This window comes from Gorilla gorilla, chromosome 21 (assembly GCF_029281585.2).
Source record: "Gorilla gorilla gorilla isolate KB3781 chromosome 21, NHGRI_mGorGor1-v2.1_pri, whole genome shotgun sequence".
In the NCBI taxonomy this organism is placed as follows: domain Eukaryota; kingdom Metazoa; phylum Chordata; class Mammalia; order Primates; family Hominidae; genus Gorilla; species Gorilla gorilla.
Genome location: NC_073245.2, coordinates 73,533,235 through 73,549,424, shown reverse-complemented (window position 1 = coordinate 73,549,424; position 16,190 = coordinate 73,533,235). Strand labels below are relative to the sequence as shown.

Genomic DNA, 16,190 nt, shown 5'->3' with positions numbered 1-16,190 from the left:
TTCCAATGAAATTGTTCCATGTCACGCTTTACAATATAAAATACCCCAGTACTACACTAAAGTGCCTCATTTGCCTTTCTGGTGGGATGGAAACACCCAGCACTGTTTCAAGCCGCCCACCTGAGCTGCACTTTGAGATGCTGGTTGCATTCGGCAGACACCTTCCCAGGTAACACGGTTTCTCTCAAGGGATGCAGCCCCTGGGGAATCGGAGGCTAAACATCCTCTAAGCCTGAAGCCCTGATGCTTTTGCAAAGATCGGATTCCCTGGGAGATGGAGAGAAACAGCAGAGTCCCAGGTCACAGCTCCAGGATTCCCAGTTCAGTGGGTGGATTCGTTCCCTGTGACTGCTGTAATAAATGATCATCAACTTGGTGGCTTCAGATAACAGAAAGGTATTCTTCTGCAGTTCTGGAAGCTGGAAGTCTGAAATCCCCGTGTCAACAGGGCTGCTCTCTCTCTCTCTGCAGATTCTAGGGCAGTGTCCTTCCTTGACCTTCCCACCTTCCAGGAACTCCAGGCATTCCTGGACTTGTGGTTGCATTGCTCCAATCTCTGCCTGTGACTTCACGGGGCCTCCCCCTCCAAGTCTGTGTCTTCTCTGTCTCTTGTCAAGACAGTTGTCCTTGGATTTACGGCCCACCCAGGTAATCCAGGATGATCTCATCTAGAGATTCTGAAACTGATTACATCTGCAAAGACCCTTTCTCCAAACAATGTCACATTTGGAGGCTCTGCGTGGATGGATCCTTTGTGGGCCACTGCTGGCACCCTCCAGTAGGTCTGGGATAGGACCCAGGGGGCTGGCGAGTTTAGCAAGCACCCCCCAGGCAGGCAGTTCCTGGACCACAGTTGGACATCTCACCCCTCTGCTTTGCACAGGGAAACTGAGGTCCAGAGAAGGAAGGGCCCTCACCCAATTCATCCTTCTCCAGACTCCCCACCAGCATCTCTCTGCACCCTATCGGGGGCTGCAGCCTGCGTTTCTCCTTGGACCTTCCTGGAAGCGGAAGTCAGGGACTTCATACCTAGCAAACTCATGCACCAACCTTCCTTCTTGCTTTTCTAGGCACATCAATATAGATGGCATCTCAACTCACATTTGGGTGGCCAGAACAAATGCAAAGCAAAAAATTTCAACATTTCTCCAATACAGACACAGAAACCCAAGGGCACACTCCTGAAAAGAGGCCTGGAAAGCAAGTCTTTCTCCTCTGCCTTCTCCAGAGACAAAGAGAGCTAGGTCCTCCCCTGGGGAGAGACAGAGTGTCCAATACCTACACCCTGGGGCTGGAAATTCATTAAATCGTACTCCAAATGGAAAATGCACCCATTCCAGGAGAAAGCACACCTCTCAACACCTGCGGCTGTACCAGGGCCATCTTTCCTGGGCTGGGAAGCACCCAAACTCTCAAGGATCAGCTTCCTGTTAGCAAGGTGCAGGCGGCACTCTGGGGCCCTGTGGATATTTATCTGTCATGGAAGGCTTACCTTAATCCTCCCTAAATCCCCACATACTCTCAGCAAGAAAGCACAGTGAATCCAAATGAGGAAGAGTTAGAAGGGCCCAGATCGGAAGCTGCTATGGGCTTTCCAGGCAGTTCACCCTGTGGAGTTCCAAAGCAGCAAATCCCCACCTCAGGACCCACAAGGGACACTGCCCCTCTGAGTCCTAATTATAGCCACTGGATAAGGCAGGTGGCAGGAGCTCCTGGAGCCAGGCAGGACGGGGTGAGAGCCAGTGGGCTGTGGCTAAGTGCTGGAGCATTCCTTCAGATAGACCTCCCTGACCCACAGCTCATGCCAGGTCACTCAATGGCTCCATGCCTCAGTTTCCTCAACAGTGAAGTGGAGATGCCACCCCGAACCACTGAGGTCTGTGTAAGATTGTGAGGTATGTGTAGGACTGAATGAAGGAGCCATTGAGGTCCATGTAAGGCTGAATGAAGGAACCACTAAGGTCCGTGTAAGACTGAATGAAGGAGCCACTGGGGTCCGTGTAAGATTGAGTGAAGGAGCCACTGAGATATGTGTAAGATTGAATGAAGGAGCCACTGAGATATGTGTAGGACTGAATGAAGGAACCACTGAAGTCCATGTAGGACTGAATGAAGGAGCTACTGAGATATGTGTAAGATTGAATGAAGGAGCCACTGAGATATGTGTAAGATTGAATGAAGGAGCCACTGAGATATGTGTAGGACTGAATGAAGGAACCACTGAAGTCCGTCTAGGACTAAATGAAGGAACCACTGAAGTCCGTGTAGGACTGAATGAAGGAGCCACTGAGATATGTGTAAATTGAATGAAGGAGCCACTGAGGTATGTGTAAGATTGAATGAAGAAGCCACTGAGATATGTGTAAGATTGAATGAAGGAACCACTGGGGTATGTGTAGGACCGAATGAAGGAACCACTGGGGTATGTGTAGGACCGAATGAAGGAACCACTGGGGTATGTGTAGGACCGAATGAAGGAACCACTGGGGTATGTGTAGGACCGAATGAAGAAGCCAGTGAGGTATGTGTAGGACCGAATGAAGGAGCCAGTGAGGTATGTGTAGGACCGAATGAAGGAGCCACTGAGATATGTGTAGGACTGAATGAAGGAACCACTGGGGTATGTGTAGGACCGAATGAAGGAACCACTGGGGTATGTGTAGGACCGAATGAAGGAACCACTGGGGTATGTGTAGGACCGAATGAAGGAACCACTGGGGTATGTGTAGGACCGAATGAAGGAACCACTGGGGTATGTGTAGGACCGAATCAAGGAACCACTGGGGTATGTGTAGGACCGAATCAAGGAACCACTGGGGTATGTGTAGGACTGAATGAAGGAACCACTGAGGTATGTGTAGGACCGAATGAAGGAGCCAGTGAGGTATGTGTAGGACTGAATGAAGGAGCCACTGAGATATGTGTAGGACTGAATGAAGGAACCACTGAAGTCCGTCTAGGACTGAATGAAGGAGCCAATGAGATATGTGTAGGACTGAATGAAGGAACCACTGGGGTCTGCAGGGTTGAATGAAGGTCACCGCACAGTGTGGGATGCATAGCAAGTCCTTAGTGTGCGGAAGCCAGTGGGAAACTCCCAGACACACCTGCTGGGCTCACTCTGTCGTCAGACACGCATGTGGTCAGCAGAATCACGACTCCCCAGAGAGGTCCGCATCCTAATTCCAGAGGCTGTGAGCCTGGGATCTAATGTGGTACTGGGGACTTGGCAGAGGTGACTGAATTAAGAATCTTGCGATGGGAGATTATCCTGGGTTACTCAGGGAGGCCCAAGGTAATCACAGGGATTCTTACAAGTGGAAGAGAAGGATGTAGAGAGAGGTGGATGTGACCAGTGACCCTCAATGACCCTGGAGGACGGCACAGAGATGCTTCACGGCTGGCTCTGAAGACAGAGGAAGCGGCCAGGAGCCAAGGAGTGCAGGAGCCCCGAGGAGCTGGGAGGCACAAGGAGACGGATTCTCCCCTAGAGCCTCCAGAAGGAACCCACCCTGCAGACACCTTGATTTCAGCACAGGGACTGGAGCTGGACTTCTGACCTTCAGAACCACAAGATAATAACTTTGTGTTGTTTAAGCTGCTACATGTGTGGGGATTTGTACTGCAATAAGAAAATAATACAATTTGTAATCTAAGTAAATTCCTCCTGGAAAAGGCAGTGTGGGAGATAAAAACATACAGACAAAGTCCCCTGCCCATACCGAGTGATCTGGGGCATGCCTTCTAACTACCTTAGGCTGCAGGTCTCCTGAAAGCGTTAAATGAGAAGACACATTGGCAGATGGTAAGCCCCCCCAAACAACAGCTCCTCCCCTCCTTCCTGGCCCCTGATGTGGGGGTTGCCAGGAAAATGGCCTCGGGGAGCACATACTGGGTCAAAGATAATTAAATAGGGATTTTTGGTTGGTTTGTTCTCTTTTGTTTAAGAACTGAAAGCAGACACCAGCCAGAGACAATACCGGAGGCCACCAGGAGAGGGCAGCCCAGAGCCCGGGCAAAAAGGCACCAAAATTCTGAGCCTTTTGACGAAAAACCAAGGATTTTACCAGCCCAGCTTGCCAGACACCACAGTCCCACTCTGGGGACTGAAGGAGCCTGCAAATGCCATGAGGTTTTACAAGAACACACTGGGGAGAACTTTACCGCCCTTGACGGAAAGAAGCTTCATTCGGCTTATGGTATTTTTTATAGTGGAATTCACTTGGAGGAAAAATTGCTTCTTCAAAAAGTCAGAATAATAGGCACACTTTTTGAAAAGATGAATGCTTGCTTGCTCTCTCTCTCTCTCTCTCTCTCAGTTCATGATTAGTCCTGGCATCTACTTAACCCAGCTTTCAAAGAAAAAAGAAAGGAAGGAAAGGAGGAAGGGAGGGAGGGAGAGAGCAAGGGAGAGAGGGTGGAAGGAAGGAAGGGAGGGAGGGAGGGGAAGGGGAGGGAAGGGGAGAGGGAAGAGAGGAAAGGAGGGAAGGAGGGAGGGAGGAGAGAGGGAAGGAGGAAGGAGGGTGGGAGGTAAGGAGGTAAGGAGGAAAAAGCCCTTTCCTTAATTTTAATCCACCTCCATTTGCAACATAAGAGAAGTCACAAAATTTCCACATTTTGATATTAGTATCATGGAGCACACAATACAGGGACACACACACCAAATACACTTCCTTTGAACTTGGTTATGAATTTCATTGTGATTTTTTAACACTGCAGGGTAGAATTAGAAAAATCATTATTTCTGAAACAAAGAAGCCACAGGTCTTGGAAGCTTATACCAACCCAGTTGCCACGCAGTCCCAGAGTGGAAGTGACCCTGCGCCCAGGAAGGCCACCCCTGGAGGCAAAAGGGTGCAAAGGGGCTTCACCGCAAGGGGGGTTGGCAGAAAAGGGGAACCCACGTGAACCTTGGAAAGCACCACATCTTCAGACTGTTTCAAGTTATACCAAGCACCTTGCTCTCTCTCAGCTTAGAATACGAGATCTCTGCAGACACCCAGGACCCCGACATGGGCAGAAAGGCCACGGCAGCCTCAGGACCAGCTCTCACGGCATCAGCTCAAGAGAGGCCGTCAGGGAGCCCCGCCCCGGCTGGCCAGCTGCACAGTGGTGGCACTTTCTCTCAATCTGTAACCGGCCTCACTAAGGCTCCTGGTGCCCCGTGTCACAACGTGAGTGTTGACAGCAATGGATCCGTGCATAAACCCAGCTCAGATGGAACGTGCTCAGGGCTTCCAGGACCAGCCGGACTCTTCTCTCTGCTCCCTCTCTGCACGGCTTCCCCAGCGCTGGCAGAGTCTAAAATCTGAGAGAGAGCTCGGCTCTGGGACTGCTCGCTGCACGCTCAGAATTGAAAGCTCCCACTGGCATCACAGAAGCCGCGGGCTCTTCTAATCCCAGGGCTGGTTTTGCAAACCCCCGGTGTCGAGAGTTTGGACCCACTTCAGTTGAGCCTTATACATGAGCAACCGCAGCCAAGCACTTTCCGACACACTGAGGGCCTCTGTTTACTGCACATACCTGTGTGCCTGGTCACTGCTGGTTTTATGGCTGTGGCCCTGAACATCTGGGTCCGATCCTGTCTGCACGTGACAGTGGTGCTCTAAAACCATCTTCTTTAACATTAATTTGGAGATAGGAATGCGCTAAGTGCCTAGGACTGCACAAAGAGGGAAAACAGAGCAAATCTCACACCCTTAGGCCAATCTCCAGAACTCACCGATCATCAGTTACTGATCCATAAGATGGGAACAATTTTACCTCCCTGGAAGGGCTTTTGTGAAGGTTAAATGAGATATAGTATACCAAGGACTGGACAGAACATAATGTTATTATATTATAATTCTGCAAAGCCTCATGCTCCCTCATCTGAAGACTCATTAAAACACATATTTCTCAAACGCAAAACCTGAATCTTTAAGTCACAGTGTCAATGAGTTCACACATCCTCATTTCTGTAGCTGGTGCATGCACTGCCTTCTACAATGAAGGGGGTCTGCTTAGCGGCAGTGAGCATAGAGAAGCAGTGGTTAGGAAGCTTGCAAGGTGGGAATCCTGATCCACTGACTTAGGAATCACTGACTTAGGAATCACTGACTAAGGAACCACTGACTTAGGAATCTGGGGCAGGTGTGGCCACCTCCTTGAGCCTAGATTCCTGATGGGTAGCAGCAGGGCCACTGACCACAGCTCCCTCTTGAGATGGAAGGCAGAGCCGTGAGAAGCAGCTGCACACAGGGGCAAGTGGCTGTGCAGAGCCCAGGGCGGCAGTGTTCTGCCTCGCTTTGTTTCTAACCAGGGCTACCAGGACCCTCTCTCAGTATGGGATTTGGCCTGCAGACGATGCACCATGCAGCGCTTTCTGCGCTTTATTCCTGGGCCGCTCCTACCTTTTATCTGATAGCAACCACTTTCTAAAGACAGGATATATACTTCCCTTTCTGAACCTCTTAACCCTGGGACCAGACAAAACTATAAGAGGGAAAAGCTGCTGGAAACCTCAAACAATAACGGCCCCTTGAAAAGGCAAGGACCACCCCCAGAGATGGCCAAAGAGATCCCACGGTCTCCCTCATGGGCTCTGCGTGCCCATTTTTGGGGATCCCTGAAGTGACCACCCATGGAGGCAGTGGGGGTCTGGGTGCTCAGAAAGAAGTAGTCCTCTGACTTTGACAGCAAGAAAGTCTGGGCTTTGAGCTTACCCAAGCCACCAGTGGGGTCTGAGTCCCACCCAGCCTTCACATAATTCTGCTTCGCTATAGAGACCAAGGTTCCCTAGAACCAGTAGATATTGTGACCAGAGGCAAAACCCCCAATACATAACTCCTGGCTTCCTGGAGGAGGATCACTATGAGATCCAGCAAAGAATTTACATTCTCTGGTGGGGGTTCAGATAGTCCTGGCTTAATATATCTAAGGGTTCTTTTATCTCCTGGGCATAAGACAGTGTGGAGTAGTGACTGTTCATTTATTCAACAAACAGTTACCAAGTATTCATGACATGCTCTCTGCAATCCAGTGTGCTAGGTGCAGACATCAATTCACAAAAGGAGCAGAGGAGGGCCTTTAAAGCAAGAGCAAGTGGCCAAGGTCCAAGGAACACTGGAGGGTAGAGGGAGCCTGAAAACCCAGGCTCAGGACAGAGTTTGACTGTGCTAGTGTGCAGTTTTCCTAAGTCAGGGAATGCACGAGGCTGCATGTGACAACAAAACCAAGTGTGGTGTTTTGACCTTATTTTTCTCACCACTCAGGAGACAATGAGTCCGGGGCTCTGCCATTGTTTGAGGATGCCTTCTGGTACCCAATTTGTGTTCCACCATCCTCAAACTCACAAAATGGTTGCTTTCCCTCAGCCATCACATCTGAGTTCCAGGTAGGAGGAAGAAGTAAAAGCAAAGGGCGGAAGGCATGGCCAGCTCAGTTTGTTCCTTGTTATCAAGAATAAAAACAGCTTTCCCCAAAGCCTAACCTAATAGACTAACCTAATTAGATACCAGTGACCAGAAAGAAGCCACATTGCCACAATGGTGTAAATGAGTCTAGAGGTGTATTAAACAGGGCACATTGTCAGCCAATGGACTAGCACAGATGAGGTTTGTTGGCAAGGGAGAGAGAGAGAGAGAATCAATACTGGACAGGCAACTTCCAGTGTCTAGTAATTCCAGGCATATGTGGTTGGCTTATCATTAGTGCCACTTATTTGAATATTCATAGCAGCTCCCTCTCTGCTGTGAGTTAACCAAAGCGACTCAGAAACACGAACAGTGTCAGTATTTTCCGGCTCATTCGTTACTTCATTTGCTTAATGCTGACTTCACAGCCACCATGCATTAGGCCGGCGCTGGACATCGGCTATGCAGGGAGATGGGATGACATTCTTGCCTGTGTATCTAGCATGCGTCTGCCCTGGAAGAGTTGCCTATCTATCCAGAGGTGGTTCAAACCAAACTGCATGGGCAAAGAGCCTATCTTCAACCTACTTGTAAAGACAAGATAATAGTACTTCTGGCCATGCAGTGTGGCAGAAATGGCAGATTCTTAGATATGGATTCCAGACACTGCATCTGATCTCTCTTCAACCATGCCTCTGTCTGAATGCCTTTGTATGCAAATGAGTCATTCACTCATTCAGCAATTCACTGTCTGTCAACTCTGCTTCGGGTACAGCACTGGGCACTGGGGAAGGTCTACTCAGCATCCATCCCTCCTTCTTCCTTCCTAAAACAAAGCCCCAATTCTGTTCTGAGACGAGCAATTTGGACACCTACCATGTGATGGATTATAATGGATCTAAGACACATGTGACAATGCAATTCTCTGCATTCCCAGTGCTCCACCCCCATCAGTTTAGCTAAGAGTGGCCTGTGACCTAGTCAATGAAAACTTCTGCAGGGATTCTGAGAAAGTGTTTGTCTTCCTGGTACAGGGAAGAAATGCAGATGTTGCTACTATCTGCACCTTCTTCTGCTCCGAACTCAGAAGCAACGACTGGAACCACAGCAGCCAGTTTGCAGTGACGAGGCACTAAATGACACACTAAAGATGGCAGAATGGAAGAAGAGGATTAGGCAGGCACATGACCGTGTCCGTTGTCTGCTGCTCCAGCACGTGACCACCTATGTCTGCACTCACGGTTATGTAAGAAAAATTTACCCCCATTTATTTAAGATTATGTGAATTGGGTTTTATTCTGTTGGCCAAGAACATCCTGAAATGATATAAATAGAAATAAGAATGACAGAGCTCTTACCCTCAGAAACCAGAGAGTTTAAGTAAGAGAGATGATTGGCCAGATAATGTAAGTTCTCCAGTAAGGAGGCAGAGGGTGGTATGAGGGTACACAAGATGGTCCTAAACTAACTGAGAAACGGGGAGAGGCAAGGCTTTGCTGAGGACGTCATGTTAAGTCATTAGAAACATGCTCCTCTTTCTTTTTTTTTTTTCTTTTTTTTTTTTTTTTTTTTTTTTTGAGACGGAGTCTCGTTCTTTCGCCCAGGCTGGAGTGCAGTGGCGTGATCTCGGCTCACTGCAAGCTCTGCCTCCTGGGTTCACGCCATTCTCCTTCCTCAGCCTCTCAAGTAGCTGGGACTACAGGCTCCCGCCACCATGCCCGGCTATTTTTTTTGTATTTTTAGTAGAGACGGGGTTTCACCATGTTAGCCAGGATGGTCTCAATCTCCTGACCTCGTGATCCACCCGCCTCGGCCTCCCAAAGTGCTGGGATTACAGGCGGGAGCCACTGCGCCCGGCCAAGCTCCTCTTTCTATACTCTGTGGCCCCTAGTGTACCCATGTTAATCTGAGGATGCCAGGCTCCGCCCCATCCCCAGTGAACAGCGTTTCCACTCACCTGTTCCCGCTTCGTTCCAGGATAGAGGGGAGATACGACCCGGGAGTCCTCAGTTCCCACTATGCCACCTAGGACTCTCCCGCCTCTACGAGTTATGAATCGGGTCTGGGTGTGCCTAGACTCCGCCCACCACGCGGGAGAGCAATGCAGGTCACCGTACCAGGCTGCAGCTTCCGGGCGGGCTGGCCATTAATTATTAACAAAGCAGAGAAAAAGATACCAGCTTAGCCATCACCCCAGACTAAACTACGGTTTAGAGAACACTGCATTTTAGCCTAAGGCAAACGGCTTCACCGTCCTATTTTAGATACGGCCATGCATAAGTGATCAGGGCCATAAGTGAATTATCCTAAAAACAAAACTACAGCATAAGAGTATATGCAATTGCATTCAAATGCTCTCCAGAAAAAGCACAGGCAGGGGACACAGGAGCGGCGTCTCGGAAGGCTCCGATCAGCAGCGAAGTCCCGCATTTCCATACTTCGCGGCTCCGCTTCTCGGAAGGTTCGTAATACATAGTATTTGCTACCCTATTGGGGAAAACTATTTCCAGCCTAATTAGCATGAAATTTTTAGAATGCAAATGCTTTTCATTTAGACATAAAACAAAATGCCACGACATTTCTTCCATCCATTTATCATAAACAAGTTAATTACCGTGTAACAAATCGCTCCTGCTGGAATCTGTATGTTTGGGGCTGCTGTGAGCTGACTCAGGCAAAGAGAAGGAGCCACGGAGCAGTCGCTAATAGCTCATGGCCTACTCAGAGGAACACAGCCACTCTGTGAAGCTTCACTCGTCAAATTAAGGTTAAGCTCTCTCCGCTGGAATAACTCAATTATAAGTAGTCATTATCTGTTTAACTTGATTCCTACCGGAATAACAGAAACACCACACTTCCTGTTTCCTCTTCACACAGGCCTCCTCACCGTGGTCTTGTAGTTTCAAAGTACTCTGCGTACAGAGGGAAATGTCACTGTGCCCTGGTTTCAGTGCCTGTCAGCCTTAGCTCTTGCCTCCATATGTGCAAAATTATTTGTAAGATATAAAACATCTCTTTCTTCCTGAGACTCTACACCTTCACAAGAACAAGTGGAAGAAAACAGTGAGAAGGGGACCCACACAGGCGCAGGAGAAGCAATGCGACTGCAGCCCCTAGAGGAGGGGCAGAGAGGACCCAGCATGCCCAGGTGCTCGGGAGATTCTCTGCAGTGCTTCCCTGAACCAGCCCTGGGCTGGGCTGCACACGTAAGTCAATGGGCGCTTGGAAAATGAGTCCACACAATGGCTGAGCTGGTCCAGATTCACCCAGGGGCATGTGACTCTTGGCCCCCCACGAGGCAAACACCACCTGGGCACAGGGGCCAGGCCGACATCCGGCCAGTGATCTAGGCTTTCCCACCACACCGATCAAGAGCACAGCACGGTTTGGCCTGGACCACTGGAGTAGAGATCCCCACACAACACACCATGAAAGGGAAGAGATCCTTGTTTGAAATCTCACGCTGTGTTGTAGAAAGCATGAGAATTTGTCATTCTCTTCTGTAGTAAGCAGTATTTATTAATAGAAGGAGAGGCATTTTTCTTAAGTGCCTGAGTAAACTGGATACTCCAAGGTCTTATCATATTTGGCCACATAATCAGAGAACTTAAGGATGCCAGTTTCAGCACAGCAGGACATGCACACAGCAGACTGCAGTCAGTGCCCCACGAGTTATAAGAGACTGTCCAATGCACTGAGAGTGAAGGATCCCCTCAGGCCTTCTCTGGGGGTCCACTGAGATTCTCAGTAAACCAAACGATCCTGAAAATGGCCTACCTGTTCTAACTCCAAAGTGACATACACAGTGCAATTAACAGAGTAGCTCTTGAAAGCTCTTTACTATGTATGCCCTGTTAGAATGCACATCCATTCTGCTCCTAGGCCAACTGCCTAGAGATTTTTTATTTTTTTGATGATTAATGAGTCAGTAGTGTCACAGTTTAGATAACAAAACTAAGTCAGAAAACTTGGATTCGGTGCAAAATAAAAATCCTATCCACATAACCAGGAATCAACAAGGCACGTCAACAAGTTCTGTCTTGAAGGGCGAGGATCTGAAAAATCACTTCACTATAAGCGTGAGCGAGTTCACGCACATGCATGCACACACACACACACACAGGAACCGCTGTCAGTTCTGGAGGGAAAAGTTTACATTCCCTGGGACACAAAACCGGTAGGGCAGTCAACAGTCCTGAATGTGGAAATTTAGCTTCGATACTTTATCAAAAGTCCTCTTCCTCTATCGCTTTGAAATCAATTCAAAGGCTGCCACTTCCAGGAAACTGATGCAGAGAGGAAAGGCTCACAGCCAAGGTGCTCACGGCACAGAACTGATTTATGTCCCCTCCCATGCAAATATAAAGTCTAATTAGTTTGTCTTGAAAGGGAAACAGACCAATAAGCAGGATGATCTACTGTCATCTGAGTTTTGAAGCTGTCTCTGACTTTCCCATCACAAGTGTGGATATAATCCTGCAATTACGATAAAGCTAATTGGTAGTTCCCTCCTGCATGTGTGTTTTCGTGTTGTCAGTGGGGCAGTAATGAAAATGAATGCCACATTTGTGAACAGACCGTCTGTGGGCTTATTTACCGCATTTCCAACAACATCGTCTGCTTTATCATACATTTCAAAGCAGGGATAATTTAAGTATCCAGAACTTCATGCATAAAAATACTTGGTAAGAAGGTCTCTCTCTGCACACTATTTGGGTGATGTTACATCCGAATTACAGTTTGCTGCCCAGGAAATGATTCACTTCACTCAAAAATGACAGGGATTCTGAATCATTCACCTGTTATGCAAAACGCCTTTCAGGTCAACCAATTTGCACCTCGTGGACTTCACCACCATCATTTCACAGAAAGCACAAAGATGAGGCAAGCCTTGCCTCTCCCATCTACATGTTTCCCCAAGGAAAAGCATGGCAGCAATTCACTCCCACCCCTCCACACCCCGCCTTACCTTGAAGTAGCTTCTCCCCTTCTAGAATATTTTGGGAGATTAATGCCGTGTAATCATCTTCAGAGAACCCAGCCTTGCAGGTCTCTCTGGTTGTAAGATCCTCATTATGGGCCTGAGAACACAAAGGGGAGAGAGTAAAACAATAAGTTCACAGAAATTTAATCCAACCAACATTTATCCAGGGCCTGCTGTGCAAAAGGTCTCTGGCTAAGACAGAAAGGCTGGCAGACCACAGTCTCCACCCAGACGCGATACCCCGTCTGCTCCTCTGCTCTCTGGGGACTTTAGGGAGCACTCTCCAGGCTGCAGACCCGGAGCATCCTTCCCCAGCCCCACACACAGCAGGTAGGGAATGAAGGATGGACCGTTGGGGAAGCCAGGCCGGCCAGGGCCTTATTGGCAGAGGAGATGCCTGAGAAATGACCAAAAGGCAGAGACAGAAGACTTCAGCCGCTGCTCCCGAAGCCACTAAGGGCAGGGAGGCCAAAGTGTGGGCGGCTCTACTCAGACCATTCGCGCTTTAGGCCCACCGCTCTGCGCTCTTGGTAAGGCGGAGGCGGCAGCTTCTTGTCTCCTCTCCAGGTCACCGGGAGGGAGGAGAAAGAGGAGAGAAAGAAAGAAGATTCTCTAGGACTAGGTCCGGAGCCGGTCGAAGAAGGCAGCTCTGCGGGAGGCTGCCGGGGGCTGGGGTGAGGAGGCAGTGGGGGCGCTTCCACCTTCTAGTCTTCAGCCCGCATTTTCACCCTCGGAGCCCCCATCTCCAGCCCAGGCAGGGAGACAGCTCCCCTAACTGACCGGAAAGGGGGTCTCCTCCTGTCCTCCGGAGCTCGCTCGCCTTTCCTGCTCAGTGGGGAAGTCTAGAGCCCATGGCACAGGGCCAGGGAAGGATGGGGTGGACAACAGGGCCCTCTGACCAAGCTTCTGGGAGGGGGCGTGACAGGCAGGAGGAGGTGGTGGAGGGAGAGGCAGTGTGTGCAAGCGGGAAGCCAGCCCCGCTGAAGGAACAGGAGCACAGCGGTGCTTGGCTCCCCGGCGAGCGCAGGAAGCCTCGGGTGCAGCCCGCACCGGGCAGTGGCGCCTCCCGCCCGCCGCCTCCTCCAGCTCCGCGCGCTGCCGTCGCCCGCCCATGCTTCGACTCCGGAGGCCGCCCCCAGCCCGGAGCTCCAGGCTTCCCGACGCCGGCACCGCGGAGGGCGCCCCTCTGCCCCCAGCACCGAGGGAGGAGAGCGGGACGCAGGGTCATTCCTTACGAAAAGCTCTAAACCGCGGCTTTCTTCATCGGCCACGAAGCTCCAAATCGCACCCGCAGCCCGGTGGGAGGCTCAACTCGTCCAGGAAAGTTTCGGCCCGCCCGGAGCGTGTGCCCAGCGCATCCCCCAGCGCCCCGCGGCCTCGGAGCGGGCCTCCCGCCGCTGGCACTTGTTTATTTCCGAGGTTACAACAGCGCTGCCCGGGAGAAGGCAGCGAGGCCGATCGGCCACGAGAGGGGGTTCCTGCAACTCCCGCCGCCCCTCCGCCTCCGCCCAGGGGCGCCCCCGGAGCCGCCGCGCTCTCTGCCCCCGCGGGCCGCGCACCTCGCCAGGCGCAGAGCAAAGCCGGCAATCCGGCCCGCGGGGCTCTGCAGAGGCAGCGGGAGACCCGCTCGCCCTCCCGGGGCGCCCTCCCGCGCCGCGCCCGCCTGGCGTCCGGCTTCCCGGCCCGAGCCCGGCCCAGCTCCCAGCCCCCGGGGCCCCGCCAGACACGCAGGCTCCAGCCCCGCCGAGGGCTCGGGGATGAGAGTGCCCCGGAGTCCTACCCCGCCGCCCACCCGCAGCGCGGGTCCTGCCGGCACCCACAGAACTGAGCGGCGCCGCTAGACGGACCCCCAGGCCTTGGGCAGGAGAGGTCGGGCAGGCGCCCCGCACTCCCGGATCCCTGGCCCGCAGCCGCCGGGCGCCCCACGCCTTCAGCCACGGCCGGGGCTGGGCTCGGCAACTCCCGCGGCGCGCGGCTCCCGGGCGATGGAGGGCGCGCCGGCTCCGCCAGTGGGAAGCCTGCCCCATGCAGGCAAGCCGAGCTCCGGGTAGCGGCTACGGGCTTTGGGCGGCCGAGGGAGGCTCGGCGGGTCCCGTGCAGGCGGAGCTCCCCGGGTCCTCCACCGAGCCCCACTCCCACCCTGCTCCGCCGCTCGCCGCTGCCCAGGCGGCTTCCCGCTCCTGCCGACCGCAGGCAGCTTCGCCGAGCGCGGGCGCCGGGCTGGATGCAGCGGGGAGCGCGGCGGGGGAGCCCGGGAGAGCCCCGCCGGGTGTGTGCGCGCCCCGCGGGATCCGGGGACGACCTCGCGCTGCCCGGGGCTTCCGAACGGCGGGGGCGGGAGGCGGCAACTTACCCGGAGCGCGCCGGAGAGCGAGAGCAGCAGGAGGAGCACGCCGGCGCCCGCGGTCATCTTCCCCGCCGCCCGCCCGGTGCCCGGCACCGGGAGCCCGCTCCCTGCCGCCGCCACCGCCGCCGCCGAGACCACCGCCGCCGCTCCGATCGCCGCCGCCGCCGCCGCTCCCCCGCGCCTGCCCGGAGCCTCCAGCCCCGCTGCGCCCGCCGCGCTCGCCGCCCCGGCTCCGGGAGCCAGGCCAAGTCCGGCCGGCGGCGCGTTCCCTCGGGCCGGTGCGTCCGCCGGCCTCGCAGCCGCCCGCGCCTCTGTTCCGCGCGCTCGGAGCTGCAGGTGAAGCCGCGGCCGCCCCGCCGAGGCCCCGCCCCGCCGCCCGGCCCCTGCGCTCGCTCTGCCGACGCGGGCCTTAAAGGCGCAGAGCCCGCGCCCGCGCCCCCCGCGCCGCACCAGCCCAGCCTCGGCCCTCCTGGACGTCTGGAGCCGCCCGGTTGCGGCCGAAGAGGCCAAGGACGCTCGTTTTCCAGGGGAAAAAGGCGCGGGTGTGGGGACTGAAGACAGCGCTGGGGTTTCCGTCCCCACACCCGGGGCACCCTTTCTGGATGGGGCGGTCCCGCCGTGGTCTTAGTCCGACTTCCCGCCCGGGCCTGCGGTGGGAGTGTGCACTTCCATTCTGTCCTTTATTTTTCAAGTGTCTCCTTGCTAACTCCCCTGACCCGGGCTTGAACCCAGGTCGGGCAGCTCAGGGGTGAGGGTTTCCACCTGGAGCAGATGAGCAGAGGGCCACGCTGAGATTTCAGTCTGTGGGGCTTTGCAGACCCTCCCGCTCCTAGGAAAACTCAAAGCCTTGGCCTGGGCTAGGGATGTACCCTAGGATTGGCGACGGTAGTAATTCCTGTGTGTGCATCAAAACACCCTGTTAGGCCTCAGAAGCCAAGAAAGAAATTAGAAGCTCCAAGAAAGAAAGAAGTGCCCAGACAGGAGCTGTCAGGAGTGTCTGCGCCGACAGGCTGGGCCGCCTCCAGCTGCCTTTGCCCTGCATGGGTGATGGCTGAACTGGAGGGCACTTCTTTAAGGGTTATCAGGTAAAATATATGTACAGGTCGGACAGTGAGTAAATGTTTCTGCACTTTTCCTTTTGGCTTGGAGATTTAAAGAAACGCGGTTTTGTTTGTTCAGATCCATCGAATTTTCTTTGTCTGGGGTTTCAGGGACTCTGTGTCCAGAATACATTAGTTCTGGTTTAAGAAATAGGTTGCAAAGGAGAGGGTGGAAGATTGTTGAGCTCCAAGATCAGAGTCCACTTGGGCAAGCCAGTAGAGAAAGCTACAGAGCAGCCGCTTCCCTCTCTCCCTCCCAGAACCCCCACCCTTGGGGGCAGGGTGGTCTCCTGGTTAGAGCTCCGCCTTACGCTTAAGGAAACCAGATTTTAGATAACCCCAGAGGACCAGAGTAAGCACTACAT

General features: G+C 53.0%; 1 protein-coding gene across 2 annotated transcripts in view; it reads right to left on the bottom strand.

Moving 5' to 3' along the window:
* The window catches only part of CDH4 (cadherin 4), a 690,417-nt gene extending 675,315 nt beyond the window's left edge, over window positions 1-15,102 (bottom strand). The window contains exons 1-2 of one of the 2 annotated variants that reach the window (XM_055372827.2): window positions 14,732-15,102; window positions 12,364-12,475 (exon numbers count right to left, since the gene is read on the bottom strand). In XM_055372827.2, coding sequence (XP_055228802.2) covers window positions 12,364-12,475; window positions 14,732-14,788 — 169 coding nt within the window. In that variant the 5' untranslated portion in view covers window positions 14,789-15,102. Of the gene's footprint in view, window positions 1-12,363; window positions 12,476-13,613; window positions 13,685-14,731 lie in introns of those variants that run through there. The other variant, XM_055372828.2, reaches the window with a different exon arrangement.
* Between the last annotated feature and the right edge of the window lie 1,088 nt (window positions 15,103-16,190).